The 24,957-nt window shown below is 43.5% G+C and overlaps 1 protein-coding gene across 9 annotated transcripts in view; it reads right to left on the reverse strand.

Moving 5' to 3' along the window:
* The window catches only part of LOC142102190 (calpain-2 catalytic subunit-like), a 113,728-nt gene that overhangs the window by 28,535 nt on the left and 60,236 nt on the right, over positions 1-24,957 (reverse strand). For 3 of the 9 annotated variants that reach the window (XM_075186894.1, XM_075186891.1, XM_075186892.1), the window contains 2 exons: positions 16,678-16,794; positions 11,561-12,952 (listed from right to left, as the gene is read on the reverse strand). The exons of 1 other annotated variant lie outside the window; for it this stretch is intronic. Coding sequence is in view for 3 of the 8 variants with exons in the window: in XM_075186889.1 (XP_075042990.1) it covers positions 6,979-7,212 (234 nt within the window). In the remaining 5 variants the exon portion in view is untranslated. Of the gene's footprint in view, positions 1-6,978; positions 7,356-11,560; positions 12,953-16,677; positions 16,795-24,957 lie in introns of those variants that run through there. 5 more of the 9 variants (XM_075186893.1, XM_075186895.1, XM_075186889.1 and 2 more) reach the window with 5 other exon arrangements.

A 24,957-nucleotide genomic window follows, 5' to 3' on the forward strand; every position in this document is an offset into this window, starting at 1 on the left:
AATGGATGTGGTTCAATGTTGCACTGGGGTAGGCAAAACCCACAAATCACAAATAGTTGTTTTTTTTTGTTAAAAATAGTATTTAAACAGCTGGTTTTCATTTATTTTACACCGTATGTAAAGATGTTGCTAGTTACTTTTACCCTTTCTTGTCTTCTCACAGCACTCTTTTGTGTCTGCGATCTCTTTCATAGATGTCAATAGAAAAGCTAACCTGATAGGGTCAGCAGATCTAAAAGCGAACAATTAAGTATACATATCAAACAGAGCAAGCCTGCCTTTATTCTAGTGTTGGAGCCGGGCCTGCTAAACTGGTCTAGCTGTAATCCACAAGCCTATTTATCTATTTGTCAACACGCAGCCTGCAAACAGCAAACTGTAGTCACAAGAAAATGGCTTATTTAAAGGGAAACTATCTTTACAGTACATTCTGTAATAGGGTGAATACAATTAAATATAACTCTTCTGTCAATTATTTTTATTTAATAAATGTCCAGAACTTTGATGGTATTTACCGTTTTGTGGTAACATTTTTAGCATGTTGCTGCTGTTTAGAGCTTTTAGTCTCAGGCTAAAACTTCTCATTGTTAAAAGTTACAGCAGTGACACCTGCAGGTCACAGATAACCAGTGCATTATGATTTCTTAAGCTCACACTGAGCCTTATTCATGCTTGGACGTCCATCCGTTTGCGTATTGTATCTTATGTGAAAGAGCTCTGCACATGCCCAGAAACGGACCTTATTCCAATGAACATAAATGCATACAATTCAGGAGGGAGGGAAGGGGCAGAGTAACGTAGGTGGAGTGGTAGAAGAGTGATGGGAGCATCTGCTTCCAGACCTGTTCCATTGTGGGCTACCTTGGTCTGAGTCACTGGGCCACCTACATTTTTTTTTCCCTTTAAAATGTTCCTAATAAGCTGCTACATCAAGTCTTCAAGTCTTGCTGTCCCCCAGGCTAAAATTTGCCAGCCAGACCCTGTGTGAACCCAGCCTAAGGAACTAGAACAGAGGACGGGACCATATCCAAGACAGCTGGTAACTGCATTCTGTCATAGAATCTGAAGATAAAGGTGAAGATGAGTATATGATCCTGTGTGTTTGGTGTTTGTATGCTCAGATGTGTGTAAATTGGGAGTCACCTGATATTTGTGTTAGTATTAGGGATTTAACCTGAAGAGGGAAAAGCTGATTGTCTGGGCAGGGAGCAACTCCATAAACAGAGATAAGATAAGAGGAGGGCAGGGAATACTGGAAAATGACATGGCACAGGGTAGAACAGGATATATAGTTAACACTTTCCCTTCTTAGTTACAAGCCTTTCATTACTAGTCTTATCTTCATGGAATAAATGAAGCTCTCTGGGTTCCACAGCGATATTTTCGATAGGGTAGCCCTCAATTCTTGCATTATTTCATACAGCACCATATAGTGACACAGAGCATAACGCTGGGTTATGTGGAGTTTGTATGTTATCTCTTTGTTTGTGTGGGTCTTTCTATAGATGCTCTCATCTTCCCCCACAGACCAAAAACATACTAACAGGTTACGGTTAATAGGTTTTTGGAAAAATGGACCAAGTATGTGTGACCATGTACATGTGTGTAGGGAATATTAGCTCCAATGGGACTGATGTTAATTATTAAAATATTCTCTGTAAACCTCTGCATAATATATATATATATATATATATATATATATATATATATATATATATATATAGCATATTAGCAGGCAAATAAGTATATATACTATGGGCCTTTGGCTCCACGGAGGGTGCTATAAATCAGAGGGATAGGAAGGGTTAGGGTCCATGGGAATTGGGTAGTGGGTGGCTTCGGTGGAACTAGGGAGGTTTCTTAAAGGGAAGGCTTCACCTTTACCTAGAACAGAATCATATAGAGCTTGGAGCAAAGACATGGAGCAAACTTGCACCTTGGCAAAGCCATGTTGCACTGCAGAAGGGGGACATTTAAAATGTGAGAACAGATTTAAAGAGTGGGGGGAGTCCTAGCTCAACTCTAAATTGCAGTGTAAAAATAAAGATGTCGGGTATTTGTGGGCTACAAAAGCAGCCAGTATTTTCCTTGCATAGAAAAAAATAAATGCATTTGTACCCGTTGCACTGCAACTTGTTTATTCCAGGAGCCAAGTTGCAGAAGAGCATACTCATTGGTAAGATACACTCATTTACAGAAGAGCACACTCACTGTTAGGACACACTCATTTACAGAAGAGCACATTCACTTTTAGGACACACTCATTTAAGGAAGAGCACACTCACTGTTAGGACACACTCATTTACAGAAGAGTACACTCACTGGTAAGATACACTCACTTACAGAAGAGCACACTCACTGTTAGGACACACTCATTTACACAAGAGCACACTCACTGGTAAGATACACTCAGTTACAGTACAGCACACTCACTGTTCGAACACACTCATTTACACAAGAGCACACCCACTGGTAAGATACACATTTACAGAAGAGCACACTCACTGGTAAGATACACATTTACAGAAGAGCACACTCACTGATTAGAACATACTCATGTACACAAGAGCACACTCACTGGTAAGATGCACTCATTTACAGAAGAGCACACTCACTGTTAGGACACACTCATTTACAGAAGAACACACTCACTGTTAGGACACACTCATTTACAGAAGAGCACACTCACTGTTAGGACACACTCATTTACAGAAGAGCACACTCACTGTTAGGACACACTCATTTACACAAGAGCACACTCACTGGTAAGATACACTCAGTTACAGTACAGCACACTCACTGTTCGAACACACTCATTTACACAAGAGCACACCCACTGGTAAGATACACATTTACAGAAGAGCACACTCACTGGTAAGATACACATTTACAGAAGAGCACACTCACTGATTAGAACATACTCATGTACACAAGAGCACACTCACTGGTAAGATGCACTCATTTACAGAAGAGCACACTCACTGTTAGGACACACTCATTTACAGAAGAACACACTCACTGTTAGGACACACTCATTTACAGAAGAGCACACTCACTGTTAGGACACACTCATTTACAGAAGAGCACACTCACTGTTAGGACACACTCATTTACAGAAGAGCACACTCACTGTTAGGACACACTCATTTACAGAAGAGCACACTCACTGTTAGGACACACTCATTTATAGAAGAACACACTCACTATTAGGACACACTCATTTATAGAAGAACACACTCACTGTTAGGACACACTCATTTACAGAAGAGCACACTCACTGTTAGGACACACTCATTTACAGAAGAGCACACTCACTATTAGGACACACTCATTTATAGAAGAACACACTCACTGTTAGGACACACTCATTTACAGAAGAACACACTCACTGTTAGGACACACCCATTTACAGAAGAGCACACTCACTGTTAGGACACACTCATTTACAGAAGAGCACACTCACTACGATAAAGGAGAGCACACTTGCTAGTAGGACACACTCTAAACAATTTACGGTTTAATATTTCTCATAAAATACTGCTGGCTTTAGCTTTAATTAAGTTTTAAATTAATCATAAGAGAGGGGACATTGGGACTGATTATTACATGTGGCACTATTGTATGTTTGAATGTTTTTATTGGTTGAAGTGCAGCAGAAAATGAGCGTTAATGTGTCAAGTTTGCCGAGAAGGTGCCAAATGCATGACATTAAATTATATGACAAGGTTCGATCTCGGCCACTTCAAAGGACGTGGAAAAACCCAAGGCCTTTCACAGGGATCAAAATCTGTGTGCCCTCCAGGGAAGCATAGATCGCCCTCCTGAACGCACCTTTTACACCTTTTTATCTCCTTTAAATAATCACACCTTGTAAAGCGAAATTTCATTATAGCATGTACTAGCATAAACAAGCGCATTATTGCGCCTAGCCTGCCCTCAGCAAGAAACACCCCCAAATCCAGGGGCGACAAGGGGGTTGGGGGTCAGGTACAAAGTTCCTGAGTCTGGGCCTCTCTTGGGGCCTGGCAGTGGTGAGTATGGTGGTTGGGGTGGATGGGTCTGGCCAGATCCTCCAGCTATTCCTATCAGAAGGTGCAATATCCCATCTAGAGTTCAGTTCTATAAACCAGAGATAGAGGTAGCTAATGTCACAACAACAGAATGTGTGAAATCGGAACACTCTGAAAAGGTTGGGTGACCACATTGTGAGGGGGCGTTGCTGCTTCGCTATGGGGCTGTGGCCTTGTCCCCCCACTCCAGGAGCATGCTTAGCAATTCTGTAGTGCCCCCTAAAACTAAGCTGCATTGCTGCACCCACCTGCTAATTGAGGTCTCTCCTCCCAACATTCCCGAGAGTCGGGACATTTTACACATCACTGGTGAAATCTCACCTATAGTTTTCAGTTCTCAACACCAGGGGGTCTAGTTACCTACCGGTTATAACCATATTTTCCAGGGAAAAAGGGCGTCTTGCCAGAAATGGGTTTTTAAAAACAATTTCTCTCAACTTAAGAAGGGGGCACAGCCGGAAGTCACACTGCTATCACTCACGGTAACCCTGCTGTCGCTGAGTATTCTACGGGGATGGCGAAAATGCACGATTCATTAAGCGGCAAGAGGACTCTCTGATTGGCGTTAACTATGTAAGAGGACAGAATGAACAAAGCAGCATTCTGTTCCTGATCCTCTTTTACAGGGTCCACCTGGCTCCCCCTCTTTCTATCTGCACTGTGCAGAGCAGCGATTGTCACAGTGTATACATTTATACTGTATAACCTTTATTCATACAAGTATAATGTAATATTTAAACAGTTTTGTATTATTTATATTTTTCTAATTTTCATTAATAAAAAAAAACATTTCTTCCAGTGAGCATATTAATGCCCAATATTGTTCCCAACAAGTTATCCGTTCCTCCTCTGTCCACCCAACCCTTCCTTCCTTAGGTAGAATATTGAAAAGTATTGTCTTTTTATTTATGAACTTCACTAAGGAGTCAAGTATTGAGAAGAAAGATACTGAGCATGTGTTGTGAAAAGTCCAGTTTATTCAAGACAGACCAGGACGAGATAACCCCCGGGTTGGTTCCACAGTGGGCAGCACGATGGCTAAGTGGTTAGCACTTCTGCCTCACAGCGCTGGGGTCATGAGTTCAATTCCCGACCATGGCCTTATCAGTGAGGAGTTTGTATGTTCTCCCCGTGTTTGCGTGGGTTTCCTCCAGGTGCTCCAGTTTCACTAGTAGGTTAATTGGCTGCTATCAAAATTAACCCTAGTCTCTGTCTGCCTGTGTGTGTATGTTAGGGAATTTAGACTGTAAGCTCCAATGGGGCAGGGACTGATGTGAGTGAGGTCTCTGTACAGCGCTGCGGAATCAGTGGCGCTATATAAATAAATGATGATGATGATGATAGTTGGCTACCTTGGGCTGGGCCAAAGGGCCACCTTCCTTTAAAATGTTTCTAATAGGCTGCTGAGTCAAGTCTTGCCCAGATCGGGCTAATAGTTACCAGCCAGCCCCTGCTGGTTACAGCCACTTTTCACAGGCGTTGTCCTAGTGAGGTTAATATTATAAAAAGCTGGGAAATGATATTTTTTATTTCTGCAATAAATCAGCAGTAAGTTATCACCGCAACAGGTCAGTGATTGATAAACAGGCCCCCAGTTGCCATCTCCGGAAGGTAAGAAGATATCACAATAATGTTATAATATGCCTTGTTCTGTAAAGAAATTTTTTTTTTAATTCAATAATATTTTAAAAATATTTTTTTCATTTTTAAAATGAATTAAATTGAGCCGGCTCACGCGGACGCACATCTCTAAAGACCAGCATGAGAATCAGCTAAGTGAGCCTGTATCGCTCCAGGCCAGCATTGCTGAGGCAATGTAGTATCGCTCAACTGCTTTAACGATTATTTATTGTGTTAAATTGTGATGATAACTGTTTGTTTGTTTTTTACCGCAATAGCGGAGAGGTTAGAGTCAAGTGAGCGCTGTGCCTGGATCGCCCTAACACAAGCTAACTTTAGACAACGGTTCGGCACCCCCCAACCCTACTTTGCCCAGTGTTACAGTATATATCTCACGTCTCAGCATGGTAACAAAGAGGGGTGGGTGCTAAAACCTGAATGCAGGGGGGAAATCTTCTAGACGATGTAAGCAATACATGGGAGACTGTGTTTTTGGAGATGGTGCCAGTGGCGAAACGACCGTGGGTGTAGGGACGGGAGCAGAAAAAGCGAGGGGGCAGTACCCCCTCCTTAAGGCTCCAGTGGGAAACCTCTTGCACTCCTGAGGCCTTCACATCAACCTGCGAGCTCCCTATCCTCTTCTGAGCGGAGCATGCGCCAATACTTATGTGCCGGCAGAACATGATCAGAAGACGGCCCCGTTCTGCTCTTTTCACAGCAAAGCAGGGTGGACATGAAGCAAACTGTGGCATTGACAGTCCCCTATTCTAAAAAAAATCACTTTACTATCATGAGTCGTCTCTGAGATAAATGGGGATCAGACAAGAAACATTTTAAATGCTAAAAAAAAATTAAATTCCAAATTATTTTTAAAGGGAGGTCCAACTGTGGTAGTACGGAGTACTCTGCGTATTTCAGTCTCAAACCAAACATTCTCAAGATCCTCTGTACAACGGAACATTAAGAAGTAGAGTGGGTCATTCATACTCAAACGTATGTTCATAGCAGAAAGAGAGGCACATTTTTACATAAATGAATGTACTGTATTTTTCGGTGTACATAGGAATAAATACCCGCTGTCCCTCTTTCCTTCCAAACTGTTCCTCATACAATAACTGTCACATATTTATTCACTTTTATCTCAATTTATAACTCTGCATAGTTTAGTTATTGGTGGCGTTTGTGACAGTATGTCGTAAGCTGTACATTATAATTTGCATCTGAAATGTGCACACTTGAACCACAGAACAGCCTTTATCCCCCCTCCCTCCTCATCTTGACTCCATACCTGAGGTCTCTTCCATTGGATCCCCCTGGCCTCTGGAGACCAGGGTCCTAACTGGTTGTATCCCAGAGATTTGGGCTCAGCAGGAAAATAGGGATCCTCAAACAGACGCCCCTGCTGCAGACACCCCTGGAGCAGCTTGCTGTAGTCTTGCCCCACGTAGGGTGTAACTTCCCCCTTGACAGAAGTGTCATTTTCATCCTTCACCAGACGCACAGTGATATCTGTTGGGGCCATGGTGACAGACTGTAAGCACCTGTGCAGGTAGTGTTTGTGTAATATATGTAACAGGAGAATGGGAGGGGTCAGGTGACGAAAACCATTCAAAGAGTCTGATAACACTTCTCTTGAAGAACTGTAAACTGTGATTGTAATTGTGTCCCTTCCCTCTGGGATTAGAATAACTGTATAGTAACTCTATGCAACATAAATTGGTGGCTCCAACAATTCATGAACCTGTAGTTGTCTTGGGACAGACAACTACTGCCTTCTTTTTTTTCTATCAATGCTGAATATCTGCATTCATTCCAACTTTTATTTTAGAAGCAGTTACTGGTTTCAGGGGGAATAACAAAGATCCGGCAAAAGATAATTTTGCGGGAACAGACACCTGTAAAGCTGCAGGTAGGGGGGACACACAATAATTACAGTTTTAGTCTATTCCTGGTTTCAGTGTGTTCTGTGAATATATAGATAAGGAGGTTATATATGGGATAATGCTGAAGTAATGACATCAGAATTCAGACATTATAAGCAATGACATCAGAACACATTGTTTATACAAAAATTATTTACAGGAGTTTATGTAAATGTAGCTCCCCTGGAAATGAAACCCCAGACCCAGTACTTGTTGTGGGAGGCTTCATCCCAGGAGTGTAGAGACAGGGGAGGAGGAGGAGGGGTGGGTGCTGGAAACTACACACCCTACACATCTGGAGGGTGTCCAGGTGCAATCCAGGGGTTTGGAGGGAGTTCAGGTCCATTCCAGGGGTATGGAGGGAGTTCAGGTCCATTCCAGAGGTATGGAGGGAGTTCAGGTTCAATCCAGGGGTCCAGGGGAGTCTAGGTCCAATCTAGGTGTCCAGATGGTGGGAATCTGGAACTGTTCTATTTGTTTGCAGAGTGTCCTGATTTGATCCAGTTGTTCCAAGTACCTGTGTTTGCTACTACTTGAATCTTGTGGCAGATTGAGAAGAGCCTCTAGTGACCCATCCAGGCCTTTGATCCATATTTAAAGAGCTCACCAGGTTTCCAGAACTGGCCAGTGTCCTTGGCAAGTGTAAGTACTGTGAGTAAGCCGCTACATACTGTTCTGTACCATACAATAGCCTGAGCACCAGTACAATGGCCCACCAGAGCTACAGATCTGGCATTGAACTGCCTAACACTATAGACTATACCATTTATAGAGACTTTGAGCGATTAAAAGGGCATCACACCCTATATATACCAGTTTCTCGAAGCAAGCAGCTATACTAATAGAGCTTCTACACTTACAGACAAGGCTGCAAGTCTGGTGAAGAAGGCTGCCAAATTGTCAGACGGGTTTGCAAGATTATTAGAGCTAGCTGCAATCATGCCAATCTCATAAGAGAGTCTGAGATTAGCCTCCCAAAAGTCCTGTACAAGCTGCTGAGAAGCAGAGGGAGTCCAAGTCTTACCCAGAGCAACACAGCAAGCTATGGTCCAGAATAAAAGGAAGGTTCCAGTCGCACCCTAGAGATCCAGGGAGAGTTCAGGAGTATTCTTGTCCTGTCTCTTTGCCATTATTCCAGGTACCTGCTGCTGAAATGGCTACTGTTCCCTTTTTGTTACCATGTGGTGAGGAGAGTCAGTGGTGAATATTCAAGGTATTTGATTCATGTTCAGAGAACCCTCCAAGTTTCCAGAGATGGTCAGTGTCTGGTGCATGTGTGAGTAACCCAACACTGCGCTGCACTACACCCGGAGCTATTTCCCATGTGACAACAGAGGTAGTGCCTTGCATTACTCTACACTCTTCCCTCACCTATCGCTATCATACACTCAGTAGTGACTACTGTTTAAGGAATTGTTTTAGAGACTACTCTGCCCCTTTCCACTATACATAGCTATACCTTCCTAGGAACAGAATATTATTGCCAGTTGATCCACACATTGACCTTAATTCAGGAACTACAACCCTTATTATCATTATCTACATCTTTCAAGGTATCCTCTCTGCAGTGACAATCCTTGAGACTGTAATATATATATATAAAGTACCGAGATTGTGACATTCTTCCAGATCGAAGCACATTTGTGAATTAGAATGTACATTTGTTCATTCAATGTTGTCTGCACTTCACACGTTGATTCAGGATGCAAATCCATAGGTATCTACTGATTGTAAACCATCCTCATTATCATGATGTGCAAATTCTAGCAAAGTCCTAAAGTAACTTGATACTGTTATATGGGATCTGTTTTCCTGAGCCGAGTACCACGCCTAAGATTTAATTTCTGTGTTCTCATATTCTTCGTCAGGTGTTTCCATTGCTACACTTCCAGTGTCTCACTTTATGTTTATACAACACTACACATTACTCTATTGCTGTTGTTCAGAGAACAAACCATTTAACGACGTAGCCAAGTACTTATCAGGTGTCAGGCCATAGGCTACTAGGCCTTCATCCCAATAAATGTGCCAAGTGGCTCATTCCCTATACCTGAAAGTGTGTCTGTGTTCCTGCAAGTGTTTTTTTATGGAGTCAGGTAGGGGTATCCCAAAGCCAACCTCGTCTGGACCCTGCAAAGACCTGAAGAGAGACTGACATAGGTGAAGGCACGATGTTGAGAAGAGAACACGGAAAATAGATTAATCTGTGAAGTTAACATCCGTCTCCTCTCCAGGTGCATTGAGGCGCCCGTAGGCACAGGGTCGACAATTAGAAATCAGGGAGATAAAATAAAATATTTTCATAAGTAAATGGAGTTTCTGATAAAGTGGATCACCACTGATATTCTCCAAATCCCCTATAACAGTCACTTAAAAATGATTGTAATGAGTGGAATCCTGTCCCCAGCTCACCACAAGGGAGGCGGTGAAGAACATGCAACTGGGCAATCAGTGTAAGGGTTCTGGAACCAAAACAACACAGTAGGAACTGATCCAGAAAACAGTCTGAGCTCATCAGTGGTTACCTCTCAACTGAAAAGTGTTTTTAGTTAATTACATGGAACATGCCACTTTTGTTAATAACACTGTCAAGATACTATTCACTCTTTTGATGATGACATTTCACTATATTATTATATTGTGCACAAATAGGGTAATGTGACTTTAGTATTTACTACTGACACTGTACTCTACAATATGTATATGGTATCTTTACACCATCTCTACACTACCGTTACACCACCTTTACACAATTGTGGGGTATACACACGTCCAACACCTGGCGCAAATGCTACTGGTTTTGTACTGAATGCGTCTTGAGATGCGTCCGATTCAACATATACACATAAATCTGCTTTTTTTTTTTTTACAGTTGTCTTTTCTCTATGTGCTTTCTAAGCACTAATGTATCCACTTCTCCCTCATTGTGAGGGAGAAGTGGATACATGATTATTATTGTTTTTAAAAAAGAACGTAGGACATGGGATTTATAAGACTATAGCCTATATAGGCCTTTTGGTTCTCTTTATACTTTGTTTGAATCCTAAACTCTAAGCTCAAATTATATATTTGAATACATTTACTATCTATTGTTCCAACTCTAACTGGCTCCAACAGAGTAGCCAGTTTCTCTACACTTAAGGTCCTTGACTAATTCTTCCATCCCTTCCTTATAAATATCTCCCACCACACTCTAATTACCATCCCATCCCATACTGAACTCTGTTCCTTTTCTATCTTTGACATTAAGATTGACCCAGAGGCACCTCATTGTCTTAGTAAAATAGGCCAATATATATGACCTGAACACTTGCCAATCAGGATATTTAAAATTATTTATTGTAGAACTGCAAAAATTCAAAAAGGCCTGCTCCTGTTTGGTGCAGATTTCAATACTATCATATGCTCAAATTTAGATAGATTAGGACCCAGAAATCCCTCACCAGCTATGGCATGATCACAGATGTATGGCTGAGGCTGGTCTGTTTCACTGGTGGAGAGCACTGAACCTCTCCTTCTCTGACTACATGTTCTAGTCGTGTCCTCACATCTCATGTTCTTGAACAGACATGGTTATGGTGTGTAGTCAATGCAATTTTCATCACTCTGGACTGACATTACCTCCAACCTCTTATATTATCTGGGCTAGTTGTGACATTTTTAAAAAAACTCAAGGGGACGTCCGTGGAGATGACTGAACAAAACACTCTTAAAAGTTCCACAGTTTATAGAAACTATCTCATCCTCTCTTCATGAATATTCTGAATACAACATAAATCCAGAAACATATCTCCCCACAGTGTGGTAAGCGTATAAGGCTGCCATCATTGGTGCAATTAGTAAATATGCAGCATACTCTAAAAACTGCGATCTCACCTAAGACACTTTGAGCCGGATTCACATGTACCACCTGAGGGGTAACGAGATAGACACATACAGATGTCTTACCTTCTAAACGATGACCGGCTACCGTCCACCTCGGATTCACCCCAGCTGCTCTCCGTCTCAGCACCGTCTTCAGTGAAGGTCTGACTCCTGGACCCTGCAGGGGAATACACTAAAGGAGACAGGTGCATACAAATAATAAACAGTTTGTTATGTGACTTGCCAGTGACCACCTAACCAATGGTCACTAGCTACTTACCTGGGAACAGACCGATACCTCTTTTACTTACCTGCTCTGGGACACCCGTGTCCGCTGGAACTCAGCTGGTCTGCAGGCCTCCGCCGACGGCCTGAGCCCCGGCTGTTAAGCCTGCCTTGTCTTGGGGCTCAGGACTTTAGGTGCCCTTTCTGACAGATGAGAGGGGCCTTATATGCCACTCTCAGTAACTTAAACATTTAACTATCAAGGGACCAAGTGTCCTCTACACTATCAATGACCTAGCGTCCAAGGCCTATCGCCTGCTATCAACTGTAAGGGCCTACTGCCCTGCTAACAAGAGGAACCTACTGTCCCTCTAACCACAAGGGCCTAATGCCCTCCTAACAAGGACTTGGCGTCCTTTTAGCAATCAGGGGCTGCTGCCCTATCAGGAGCCTTGCGCCCCACTAAACTAGGAGGCCTGTGCCTCTCTACACCTATGGGCCTTGCACCCAACCTCAACTCTATGGGCCTTGCACCCAGGAAACTATAGGGCCATGTGCCTTAACTATCAGCTAAAGGGCCTTATGCCCTGCACCCAGGGCCTTGCATCCTATCTAAACTCAAGGGCTATTGCGCAAAATCTACCTCTAAGGGCCTTGTGTCCTATCTCTGTCTAATGGGCCTTGTGCCCAAGTCCTACCGATTGGGCCTTGTGCCCAAAAACTACTACTGGGGTCTTATGTCCCCTAACTATGGAGTCTAGTGCCCATATCTACCAAATGTGCCTACTGCTCAATGAAACCCTGCCTATGCCCTAACTACGTCAGGGCCTTGTGCCCACTACTTTTGCCAAAGGGCCTAGTGGCCAAATTGCCCATATGCCTTGTGCCAGACCTAACAGAGTATTTTATACTCACCTGCTCCGTGCAGGATACTTCACTTACCCCGATGTCTACGAGTCTTCCAGGCCCTCCAACCGGTGGTGCCTCTTCTCCTCTTCGGTGCGCCGCTTCCCACTGTCTTCTTGGCGGGATGCTCTTGGCCGTTACATGGACTCCTTGTCGATGATCTGTTCTTTTTCTTGATCTCAGCGTCTTCTGACTTCCGCACCATCTTCTTCTCCTGCCGAGCCGTCTTCTCCGTCGTCTTCTCATGGCAGGGTAGCTCCTAGCCACTTCCGCTGGCGTCTCCGGCTTCTTTGGTGCTGGGCGTCCCACGACTTCCTCTTCCGTCTACTCCGCTGGCGAACTGACCTGAAAATGGTGGCGCCCAGCAGCTTCAATACTTGCCGGGGCGCTGACTTCACTCGGCGTAGCCACAAGCCCTGATTGACTCGCCACGGTGCCAAAAAATCATGTGTGAACGCAAATTACACGGCTGCCTACTGCTTAAAGGGCGGAAAGAGGGAGGGAATGTGCAGACGAACATAGTACAAAGTAAGGGCGTGCCAACACAGAAGCGGAACGAGTCAAGTCCTGGGTTTGTTGCAAGCATGCTTTTTTTTACTCATATCATTTGCACCAGCTACAGGGCAGGTGTAAGTGCCGACTGTTAGCGACGACTGAGACGGTGTAGACTTGTATGAAAAACTACATGTATGTGTGCAGCAAGATAGCACAGAAGATGTGTATGCAAGTACGAGAGACTAAAATACACCATGTGTATGCACAATACTCATAAGAACATGCTGATTTAAGTATATAATATAATAAAAAATAAAAGCACAGATTTTTATTAATGCTATTATGTGTTTTGCATTTTATGTATTTATTTTATAATTTATTATTTTTGTATGCGTTCTGATGGGACTTTATATTGCACATATGTATGTGCGTATCCTGCATACTGCTCTGTCTGTCTACATACGGCACATCATGTTTAGGCAGAGCGTACTTACACCCATATTCAAATCGAAACACACTAAATTGAACACAATAAAGTAAGCAAAAACTGAGTAATAACACAATACAAAATGGATTTATGGAAGCCACCTAGGCCCAGCCTCATACTGTCAGATTTGCATGGCTGGTCTTCCTGCATATGCTTGCCAAAAAAATTATTATTTATATTGAGATGTTATCTGGGCACGGGTGCAAAAGAGCAACTTGTGTGGGAGTGTGAGCTCAGCTTTATTACTTTTCTCACTTATTTGTTTATAAAACTGACGCATAAAACATACAGGCTGCATTGTCATTTGCTGAGATGCAAAATAGCTTACATGTGATCTATATGCAGTGTGGCCGTGGCCGCCGTGCATTATATGTATTTCATGTGTCTGCTTGTAAACATGCAATAAAAGTTAATAAATAATAGAACTGAAATATCAGTTATTGATTTGTATGTTTGTCTTTTTATCATTGTTACTGTCATTTATGAGGCTAACAGGATACAGAAAACAAAAGAGAGCTGAGAAACGGAGGAGGTGTAAGTGTGGAGGTAGAGGTATATGGGGCGGACGTATGTGTGTGGGGTGGAGGTGTGTGGGGTGGAGGTGTGTGTGGTGGAGGTGCATGTGGGGTGAAGGTGTATGGGACGGAGGTATGTATGTGTGTGTGTGGGGTGGAGGTGTGATGGAGTGAAAGTGTGCATGTGGTGGAGGTGTGTGTGTGATGTAGGTGTATGTGCAGTAGAGGTGTATGTAGGGTGGAGGTGTGTGGGGGTGGAGGTGGATGTGTGTTTGGGGTGGAGGTGTGTGGGGTGGAGGTGTGTGGGGGTGGAGGTGTGTGGGGTGGAGGTGTGTGGGGATGAAGGTGTATGTGGGGGGGAGGTGTGTGTGGTGGAGGTGTATGTGGGGTGGAGGTATATGTGAGTTGGAGGTGTATGTGGGGGGAGGTGTGTGGGGATGAAGGTGTATGTGGGGGGGGAGGTGTGTGTGGTGGAGGTGTATGTGGGGTGGAGGTGTATGTAGGGTGGAGGTGTGTGGGGTGGAGGTGTGTGGGGGTGGAGGTGTGTGGGGTGGAGGTGTGTGGGGATGAAGGTGTATGTGGGGGGGAGGTGTGTGTGGTGGAGGTGTATGTGGGGTGGAGGTATATGTGAGTTGGAGGTGTATGTGGGGGGAGGTGTGTGTGGGAGTAGAGGTGTATGTAGGGTGGAGGTGGATGTGTGTTTGGGGTGGAGGTGTGTGGGGTGGAGGTATGTGTTGGGTGGAGGTGTGTGGGATGAAGGTGTATGTGGGGGGAGGTGTATGTGGGGTGGAGGTGTGTGGGGATGAAGGTGTATGTGGGGGGGGAGGTGTGTGTGGTGGAGGTGTATGTGGGGTGGAGGTGTATGTAGGGTGGAGGTGTGTGGGGGTGGAGGTGGATGTGTGTTTGGGGTGGAGGTGTGTGGGGATGAAGGTGTATGTGGGGGGGGAGGTGTGTGTGGTGGAGGTGTATGTGGGGTGGAGGTGTATGTAGGGTGGAGGTGTGTGGGGGTGGAGGTGGATGTGTGTTTGGGGTGGAGGTGTGTGGGATGAAGGTGTATGTGGGGGGAGGTGTGTGTGGTGGAGGTGTATGTGGGGTGGAGGTGTATGTGGGGTGGAGGTGTGTGGGGTGGAGGTGTATGTGGGGGGGGAGGTGTGTGTGGTGGAGGTGTATGTGGGGTGGAGGTGTATGTAGGGTGGAGGTGTGTGGGGGTGGAGGTGGATGTGTGTTTGGGGTGGAGGTGTGTGGGGATGAAGGTGTATGTGGGGGTGGAGGTGTGTGGGGTGGAGGTGTGTGGGGATGAAGGTGTATGTGGGGGGGGAGGTGTGTGTGGTGGAGGTGTATGTGGGGTGGAGGTGTATGTGAGTTGGAGGTATATGTGGGAGTAGAGGTGAGTGTGCGGTGGAGGTCTGTGTGTGTGGAATGGAAGTGGTGGTGGAGGTGTGTGGCGGTAGAGGTGTATGTGGGGTGGAGGTGTGAGTGTGGTGGATATGTTTGTGGGTTGAAGCTGTGTGCCTGAGGTGGAAGTAGTTATTGGGTAAAGGTGTGTGTGGGGATGGAGGTGTGTGTGTGATGTAGGTGTATGTGCAGTAGAGGTGTATGTAGGGTGGGGGTGGAGGTGGATGTGTGTTTGGGGTGGAGGTGTGTGGGGTGGAGGTATGTGTTGGGTGGAGGTGTGTGGGGATGAAGGTGTATGTGGGGGGGAGGTGTGTGTGGTGGAGGTGTATGTGGGGTGGAGGTGTATGTGAGTTGGAGGTGTATGTGGGGATGAAGGTGTATGTGGGGTGGAGGTGTATGTGGGGATGAAGGTGTATGTGGGGGGGGAGGTGTGTGTGGTGGAGGTGTATGTGGGGTGGAGGTGTATGTAGGGTGGAGGTGTGTGGGGGTGGAGGTGGATGTGTGTTTGGGGTGGAGGTGTGTGGGGTGGAGGTGTGTGGGGATGAAGGTGTATGTGGGGGGGAGGTGTGTGTGGTGGAGGTGTATGTGGGGTGAAGGTATATGTGAGTTGGAGGTGTACGTGGGAGTAGAGGTGAGTGTGCGGTGGAGGTCTGTGTGTGTGGAATGGAAGTGGTGGTGGAGGTGTGTGGCGGTAGAGGTGTATGTGGGGTGGAGGTGTGAGTGTGGTGGATATGTTTGTGGGTTGAAGCTGTGTGCCTGAGGTGGAAGTAGTTATTGGGTAAAGGTGTGTGTGGGGATGGAGGTGTGTGTGGGGATGGAGGTGTGTGTGGGATCATTTATACAGACAAAAATTAACATTAAAGCTGCACTACCACCTACATAAAAGATTTTACTAATGTGCTTCTCTCTCTATTCCTGTTACGTCAGTAACATATTTTCAGTTGGTGGTAGCGCAACTTTAAAAACCTGACCCCTATGATTTTTGTAGCTGTTTATGCGTTCAAAAATGCGGCCATAATTTAGAGTTGTAAGAAACGCGCTTGTGGGCCCTTACATTGGGAGAGGTGGATCGGGGACAGGCAAGCATGAGTACAATAGGGTGTGGAAACGTAAGTCAACTACGCCCCTTAGAGATGTGTCTGATTGTGTCTCACACTTATCTGTAAGATATACAGTACCTTCTAGGAGGCTTCTGAGTTGATGATGATGATGGTGTCTGCAATTTTGTGGTGCGGGCATCTATTTACTAGATTTGACGTTGCACGTATCTTCACAAATGTCAACTGAAATGAAGACTGTAGAAACGTAAGGGACTGACGCATTTTTGCGTTTATGCAATTTTATGTTAAATGAGGTCCAAAGTGGCAAAATAAATAAAAATGAGGTAGTGCACATAGCTAGTATAGGACACTAATAAAGTGTTAATGTAGAGGTGAACATTTCTGTGACGTGAGTCTCGGCCATTTAGCCCAGTTAGATGTCTATAGAAATTTAGTTTGTAGCCCTGTATATGGACTCTATCTCACTGCGTGTCTGAACTTTCGCTTTTATTTTTTTAATAAATGTTTTATTGAATGTTTTATAGAATAACAAGTGAGGAGGTTGAGGGCAGAGAAAGGAAGAATGGAGGGGGAGGGTAGGGGGAGGAGGCAGCAATACAAACAGGTTTTAGCATAATCAGTACAAATAAGAAGATATCTCCTCTGATATATACGGAGTCGCAAGACAATAGAGATCAATCTAACCTGATTCCTAACACTGATTACAGTTGATTTCTAGTTGTTTTGGAATTTTGTGAACAGCGGTTTTTGAAACATGCATTCAATCTCACTGTATTGTATCTTTGTCGTGGCGAAGGCGGATGAAAAGGGTGTACAGGCTACCCCATAGTAGGTGGGTATTAAGGGTGATAGGTTGGAAAAATGGGGCATTAGTGGCAGTGTGATGAGAGATGGGGAAGGCTGTTATTGGGGCAGCATGGTGGCTTAGTGGTTAGCACCTCTGCCTCACAGCACTGGGGTCATGAGTTTGATTCCCAACCATGGCCTTATCTGTGTGGAGTTTGTATGTTCTCCCCGTGTTTGAGTGGGTTTCCTCTGAGTGCTCCGGTTTCCTCCCACACTCCAAAAACATACTGGTAGGTTAATTGGCTGCTATCAAAAATTAACCCTAGTCTCTCTCTCTCTGTCTGTGTGATGTGAGTTCTCTGTACAGCGCTGCAGAATTAGTGGCGCTATATAAACATATATTCTTAAGTGTGGAGAGTCACTCTTCTCAATTGAATCATAATTTAGGAGTCATCATGGTTGGTTTGTAATGTAGGTTCAGCCTCATAGTGGTCTATGCTGGAGACCAAGTGCTGAAAGTGTTGTGTAGCAACACATGGTAAGTTGACCATGTACTGTTGCTCGTAGCAGGTAAGGAGGGTGGTTCTGAGTGCCTCCAATTGCTTGCGATTTGGCTGCATTTAATATGCCAGGTTTGTTTTTTGAACTGTGTTATAATATGTCTGGGATTGGTCTGAGCAAGATGGACTTTGGTAGCTAGATAGTAGTTAGTTCTTGTTAGACCATGAGTTCTTATTAGACCATGAACTTTTGCCAACAAGTATGTGTCCCATGTAGATAGGATTCATGCTTGTGGCTATAAGATCCGGTCAGGGCAAGGCTGCCACAGACTTGTGCAACTGACCCGGATTCCGTTTTACCACTGTCATGGCTGCCTGCTTTATAGAGCTAGCTATTCCTTTCTGACCACCACTTTCCTTTTTTAAACATTTCTCAGATTATTACCATTAGTTTACCGTTGATGCTAACTTGCATATCGCTTTGGAATCTGTGGACGACTCTACTGCTAAAACTAACTGTTGCCACTGAGTCCTGATCAGTTGTTGCTGCAGCGGTTCCTGTCTGCCTACTTCAGGTTACTCATTGTGACATGCAGCTCGCTCTCCTGCCCACTGTACATAAGTATCTCCATATATTCAACTTGCAGCCTAAGATATAACAATACAACATCTAAACTAAAACCCAGAAAAACAGATCCCACCTAAGTGAATTCTTAGGAGCCTAAGGACTCAAATACAATTTATACCTGTCTAACTCCCACCTGTGCCAAAATACAATGCATCAAAACCTATCCTGACCACAAGATTGTAAACAATTGAGTTGAGAAGGGTCAATATGAAATGGAGGTTACACATTTAGACGGGCAAAACTTGAGGCAGTATGTACCCATTACATGTCTCCAGAAAGTGCAACCATAATCTTAGATCTCCTATATTTCCACAGTGAACCATAAAACATGGTGAGGCTTGTACCCACCTCTAGGAGCAGCAATGATGTGCCTGCAAGAGACTTAGCCAATGGGCATATTTTGCTCAGCAAACGTCTAATGTCCTAAGAAGGACTGAAACTGTTTGAGGGACTGAATTTTTTAATAAAAGCAAAGGTGAAATCAACTCCTTCAAAGCTTCTGTCCTGGGACATGGAACATCCGGAGTGTTGTGTCGATCACAAAGCCTAAAATTGTGAAAACAGTTGTGGGCAGCCAAGGACAAATAGGACCAATGTGCAAGTGCAAATAAAATAAAAATGTTGTCCGGCGCTTAGAAACAAACAGAATTTAAAAATCACTGTGTCAGCATAAACATAAAGGAGAATTTTGTGCACAATATAGCTATATTGGGGTTAAGCTCACCTGCCGGACGTCAAGGCATCTCCTGTAGGTGAGTCCCTAAGCTAGTGATACAAATTTACATTCAGGGTGTTCCATTTAAAACCTTTCCCTGAACCTCCATCTTATAAAGCCTGCAGCACCTTTGTAGGGAGTGGTCAACTCCCAAAAAACTAGAAAATAGTGAAAGGAAAAAAGGGCGCTTCTTTAAATTAATGAAATGTGTACAAGTGTATAAAATCATTTGAAACAGCAGCCAAGGACAAATAGGACCAATGTGCAAGTGCAAATAAAAGAAAAATGTTGTCCGGCGCTCAGAAACAAACAGAATTTAAAAATCACTGTGTCAGCATAAACATAAAGGAGAATTTTGTGCACAATAAAGCTATATTGGGGTTGAGCTCACCTGCCGGACGTCAAGGCATCTCCTGTAGGTGAGTCCCTAACCTATTTGTCCTTGGCTGCTGTTTCAAATGATTTTATACACTTGTACACATTTCATTAATTTAAAGAAGCGCCCTTTTTTCCTTTCACTATTTTCTAGTTTTTTGGGAGTTGACCACTCCCTACAGGTGTTGCAGGCTTTATAAGATGGAGGTTCAGGGGAAGGTTTTAAATGGAACACCCTGAATGTAAATTTGTATCACTAGCTTAGGGACTCACCTACAGGAGATGCCTTGACGTCCGGCAGGTGAGCTTAACCCCAATATAGCTATATTGTGCACAAAATTCTCCTTTATGTTTATGCTGACACAGTGATTTTTAAATTCTGTTTGTTTCTGAGCGCCGGACAACATTTTTCTTTTATTAAAACAGTTGTGGGGCCAACTGTCATGGAAACACCAAAGTCACCAGCCAAGGCCTGAAAACATGTAAGGATATCCCTGCAGAAAGAAGACCTCACAGGAAAGTCATCCAAAAAATTACCAACTCCCCTGTTGCTGGATTCTGTCCTAATAAGCCACTCCACCAATAAGCACAACACTGCAAACAATTGTTGTCATGTTGCACAGCACATGGGCAGCCGTCTTCTAGATATTGCCTCTTGAACTTATGGCCCAGCAGAAGAAAGCAGATGGGGTGTGTTTAATGTAATCTGAAAGCGGACTCTACATTCTCTATATCAATTAGTACCCCAACACCGATTCCTCACACAAAAGGCAAGCTTGGTTGGTGGGCAGAGGGGCATCTGCCCACCAGGCTGATACAATTTCACCACTGGAGCTGGCTGTCGGCGGCCGCACACTGCAAACAGTGTGTGATTGTTACAAGTGTGTGTTTAGATTGATACACAATATTTAGAGTTACACAGGAGTTAAACAGGAGGTGAAGAGGAGGAGAGCACTCTGCCTGGACACCGCTACAGGAGGACAACATCTGTCCTGTGAGATCCTGTTACCTTCCACCTCATGCACCTCCTTTGTGTACACCCGGGACACTCCCTACTGAACTGTGTGCACACCATGCTTCCTAAAACAGCTTTATCTTTGTTGCTGTTTGTGATCTCACCTTCAACCCATACTACCCACTTACCTCACACGCCCTCTCACATGTGCTCCTTCTGTTATTCATCATGGTTTATTAATAATAACCTTTAAACTTTCTCATGCATGCTCTCAGCTACCACTTACTCTGTCACTCCTGATTAGTGATTTTCCTAGTTACAAACCGCTGCTCCTGAACTAGTAGAAGGCAGATTTATCTACCTTTACCCTCATCCATCTAATCAGGTCTTCTTCTCTGTCATCCCTCCTTGCACCCACCTCCTACTTACTTCCACGTCCCCTCTCTGACGTCTCAGCTCTACATTTGCCGTAATCACCTTCCCAGCCTACAGCTTCAAATGATCGGCTCCCTGTACCCTCTTCACTGCCCAACCTACACTAACTTCAACTAGCCTCTCACCCACGTATGATCCTCCCTTGCCCTCTTTCTCACCTCCTCCTGACTGTTGGTGACATATCCACTAACCCAGGCCCTACACAATCCCCACTATTTGTTCTTGTTCTTCTTCCCATCACAAAGTTTCACACCCACCATATACTTCCAAATCTTCCAACATCATTCTCGTCTCTGCATTTTACCACCACTTCATTACCTGTGCACTTAGGAACACCGGAACCATCTAACTCACATCGTTCTATGATCTATTCCTCTCTCATTCCTTCATTCTGCTTGAAATGACTGAAACATGACACTACTTTCCTTTCTATTTTCTTCTATGGGAAGGGGGGGGGGGGTCTCTCTATCACCCACACTCCGTGACCTAGTGACTGACAATGTGGTGGAATAAGCTTCCTACGGCCCCATGTCTGCACCTTCTGCGTCATCCGTCAGAACCCAACCTCTCCTTTTCCCCCTTTGACGTCCATAACATTTGTTTCTTCTCCCCAGTCCAACTCTAAGTTGCTGTCATCTATTACCCACAGGCCCAACCAATTCCACTGACCTACACACTTTTATTCTAGGGGGCTTCAACATATCCATCCCTACCCCCCGTTTTGTCATTATGATGCGCTGGTAGAAGAGCCTGAGCCACTTACTTCTGTCCTGTCCCCTCCCCCCCCCCATCCCCCAGGCTACAAGTTGCCAGCCAGCCCATGGCACTGCCATGACCACCTGACATAAATTAGGGTCTATGGCATCAGTGACTGATCACTCCTCCAGATAATTACACCTAGATGTGAGGCATTTCTTTTAATGGGAAAAAGCATGAGAAGGAAAGGGGGTAGCCATTAGAATACTTCTCCTGAATCCCATCCCTATGCTCTAAGATTGAGAGCAAATTCCTCTCACTCACAGGAGAGAATAACACTCCCACGAGGATAACAAGACCTTGGGAGAATCCCGCTTACAGCCAACACGCTATAGCCATAGTAGAACTTTGAATGAGTCACTGAGCCATCTTTTTTCTACTTTCATTGCCATCATGACCTTTACCTTTAGTCTCTCAGGTATGAGCCCCCTCTGTGGGCCCTCTTTTATTCTATAGCACCTAATGGCTAAATGGGCAACTTTCAAATAAGAACATTCATGATAGAAGCACACAGGTGGGGAATCACTTACATTGACCTTTGGTAAGACACACTTGCTAGACACACTTTATAGACACAGGAGGGTTATTCTTCCAGACACAGAAAAAGGGGTAAAACAATTTCACAAAAAAATGCTAACATTATGAAACTGTTTGAGTCAACAGAGTGGTATCTGCTTAAACAACTTGTATAACTGTTTGTTATTTAGATAAAATTATTTTATTTCCCTCTTGGTAAGTTCATATTTATGATCGCCTTCATTTAGTCTTTAGATCACTTGTTTAGTTTTTGTTTATAGTCTGTTATATCTTTGTTCTAGTTTTTATTCTAATTTAATATACAAATGTTTTATGGTTTTGTATTTTTATTTTTTTTGCTTTTTTATATGAACTTTATTGGTCAAGCTTGTTAATTATATAAGAGTCCTTTTCAAATGTTTTTAATAATATTATATGATGTCATAGCAGAAGAGAAAAGTAAGAACACCAAAGATAGATGCTCACAAGATATTGTATATAAGCTTGATAGACTGAGTCATAAATTTTATGCTTATATTGTTATTTTATGTATTATATACAATAAAAAAGTAAAAAAAAAACAAGGTGGAAAAAGGTCTGACATGATTGATCTTGATTTCAGGTATTACGTCACAAACACCTGCAATTTTAGTAAGAGACGTTTTATATCCACTGTATATACAGAATATTGAAAAAAAATAAAGAATGTACCATTTGGACAATGTTGAAAAGTAGCTAAATTTCCAGTGACAAAAATGTAAAACCTGTGTGTACCCCTTGGTATGACTAGGTACACACCACAGGCTTTCAGCCGTTTATTGTGCCACACTATAAAAAAACTGTTTGGCCCGATATCGCATTAGCGTGTACACTGCAACGATGAATGATAATTGTTCCAAAGCTCATTGTATCGTTTCATTTAATTCTTAAACCGAACTAAAAATCTTGTTCAACGATGGAACGATGTCCTTCAAATTCTGCAGTGCACTCACAATCAGGATCTCCATAGAGTTTATAGAGTCACGATCTTTTCAACTGATGGTTATGAAAGATGAAGAGCACAGATCTGAGGGTAAATCATCATCATCATCAGTTATTTATATAGCGCCACTAATTCCGCAGCGCTGTACAGAGAACTCATTCACATCAGTCCCTGCCCCATTAGAGCTTACAGTCTAAACTGCCTAACATACTAGGGTCAATTATGAAAGCAGTCAATTAACCTACTAGTATGTTTTTGGAGACTGGAGCACCCAGAGGAAACCCACACAAACACAGGGAAAACATAGAAACTCCACACAGATAAGGCCATGGTCAGGAATCAAACTCATGACACCAGTGCTGTAAGGCAGAAGTGCTAACCACTAGGCCACTGTGCTGCCGACATATCTTTTAAAACATGTATAGTGTGTACACATGAATCGGCATGCTGATCAGGGCCTTTTTTTCTTTCAGTCGTTGTTAAAATCGTTACTGATAATGGCATCTGGAGAAATTTTCTGGGTGATTTGGATCAGTTGGAAACTATGCAAATAGTGTATAAAAAAAACCAAAGAACACTGTCTCCATCTAGTGGACACAAATGAACCTAGCAGTTAAATAGTTGACATCAAGTAACACCCATATCATTTTCTAGTGGTTCCATAATTTACACCGTTGTGATATTTACTTTGTGCTAGCCACAGAGGTGTTGTCAACATTAAATATAATTTTTAGGATATTCCCTTTGATCTCTAAATGGTACTTTGGTCCATTTCTGGGGTCTCCTACCATTCCTATTTTGCAGGGCCCCAACACTTGAAAAAATCCAATTGCAGCCGGTCATAAATCTGCTGCTGATTGGAGGAGCAGGAGTGAAGGGAGAGGATAATTACTAAAAATCATATTTAAAGTGAAAATAAATATATATATATATATATAATTCATTCAACCATTCATTAATGAATAATTCAGCACAATTAGCTTGGATAATATGTTTCCTTTGCCTGTAGTGTTGGTGGGCAGTGGGCATTCACCTCCGCAGTAATCATGGATGGCAACACAACAGGACCACCAAGAAACCTTGCTGGATGCTTCCATTGGTGATTTCAAATTAAATGTTAGTATCAATCACATTTTATGCTCTAAATTCAGATTATTATACAATATATAGACATTGAAGAAAAAAAAAAGGCTGGATTTAAGACAAAAATTTACTTTTCTCATGTTTTGTTGTATGTAAAAGACATTTTCAGTTAGGCTTAGTGGCCAATGGATATTCCCGTCAACAGCAAATCAGAGACTGATCTGTGGTTCCACATCTGAAGAGTGTCAGATACATTCCCTGAGAGAGCCCCTGTAGCGCTGTCTGGTTATGCCAAATGGATTTCTTCTGAGAATCAGCCGTCTCTTATTATATAACTGTTTCACCTTAATTACTAGCTTGTTTTATATAGACAGTGATAAGCAGATCTGTAATTTTATCACATTTGAATGGGTCAGAGTGAAAAACCATCTATACCAAGGTGCACAGTTGTGGGCATGCTGGGACTTGACAGTGCACCAAGCTTGAGACTACTGCTTCTAACGGCATGCAGAGCAAGACCAGTGAGGACAGGAAACCTGAGCTAAGTGATACAGCCTGCTACTTGTACGCTGTGTGATATCCCTGTGTATAGAGAAAGGGATTCAGGCTAAGAGAGATGGATAGTCCTTATGTTGAGAGATAACTGGAGCTTCTGAGAGGGTACAG

The sequence above is a fragment of the Mixophyes fleayi genome, chromosome 9 (assembly GCF_038048845.1).
Source record: "Mixophyes fleayi isolate aMixFle1 chromosome 9, aMixFle1.hap1, whole genome shotgun sequence".
Lineage (NCBI taxonomy): Eukaryota > Metazoa > Chordata > Amphibia > Anura > Limnodynastidae > Mixophyes > Mixophyes fleayi.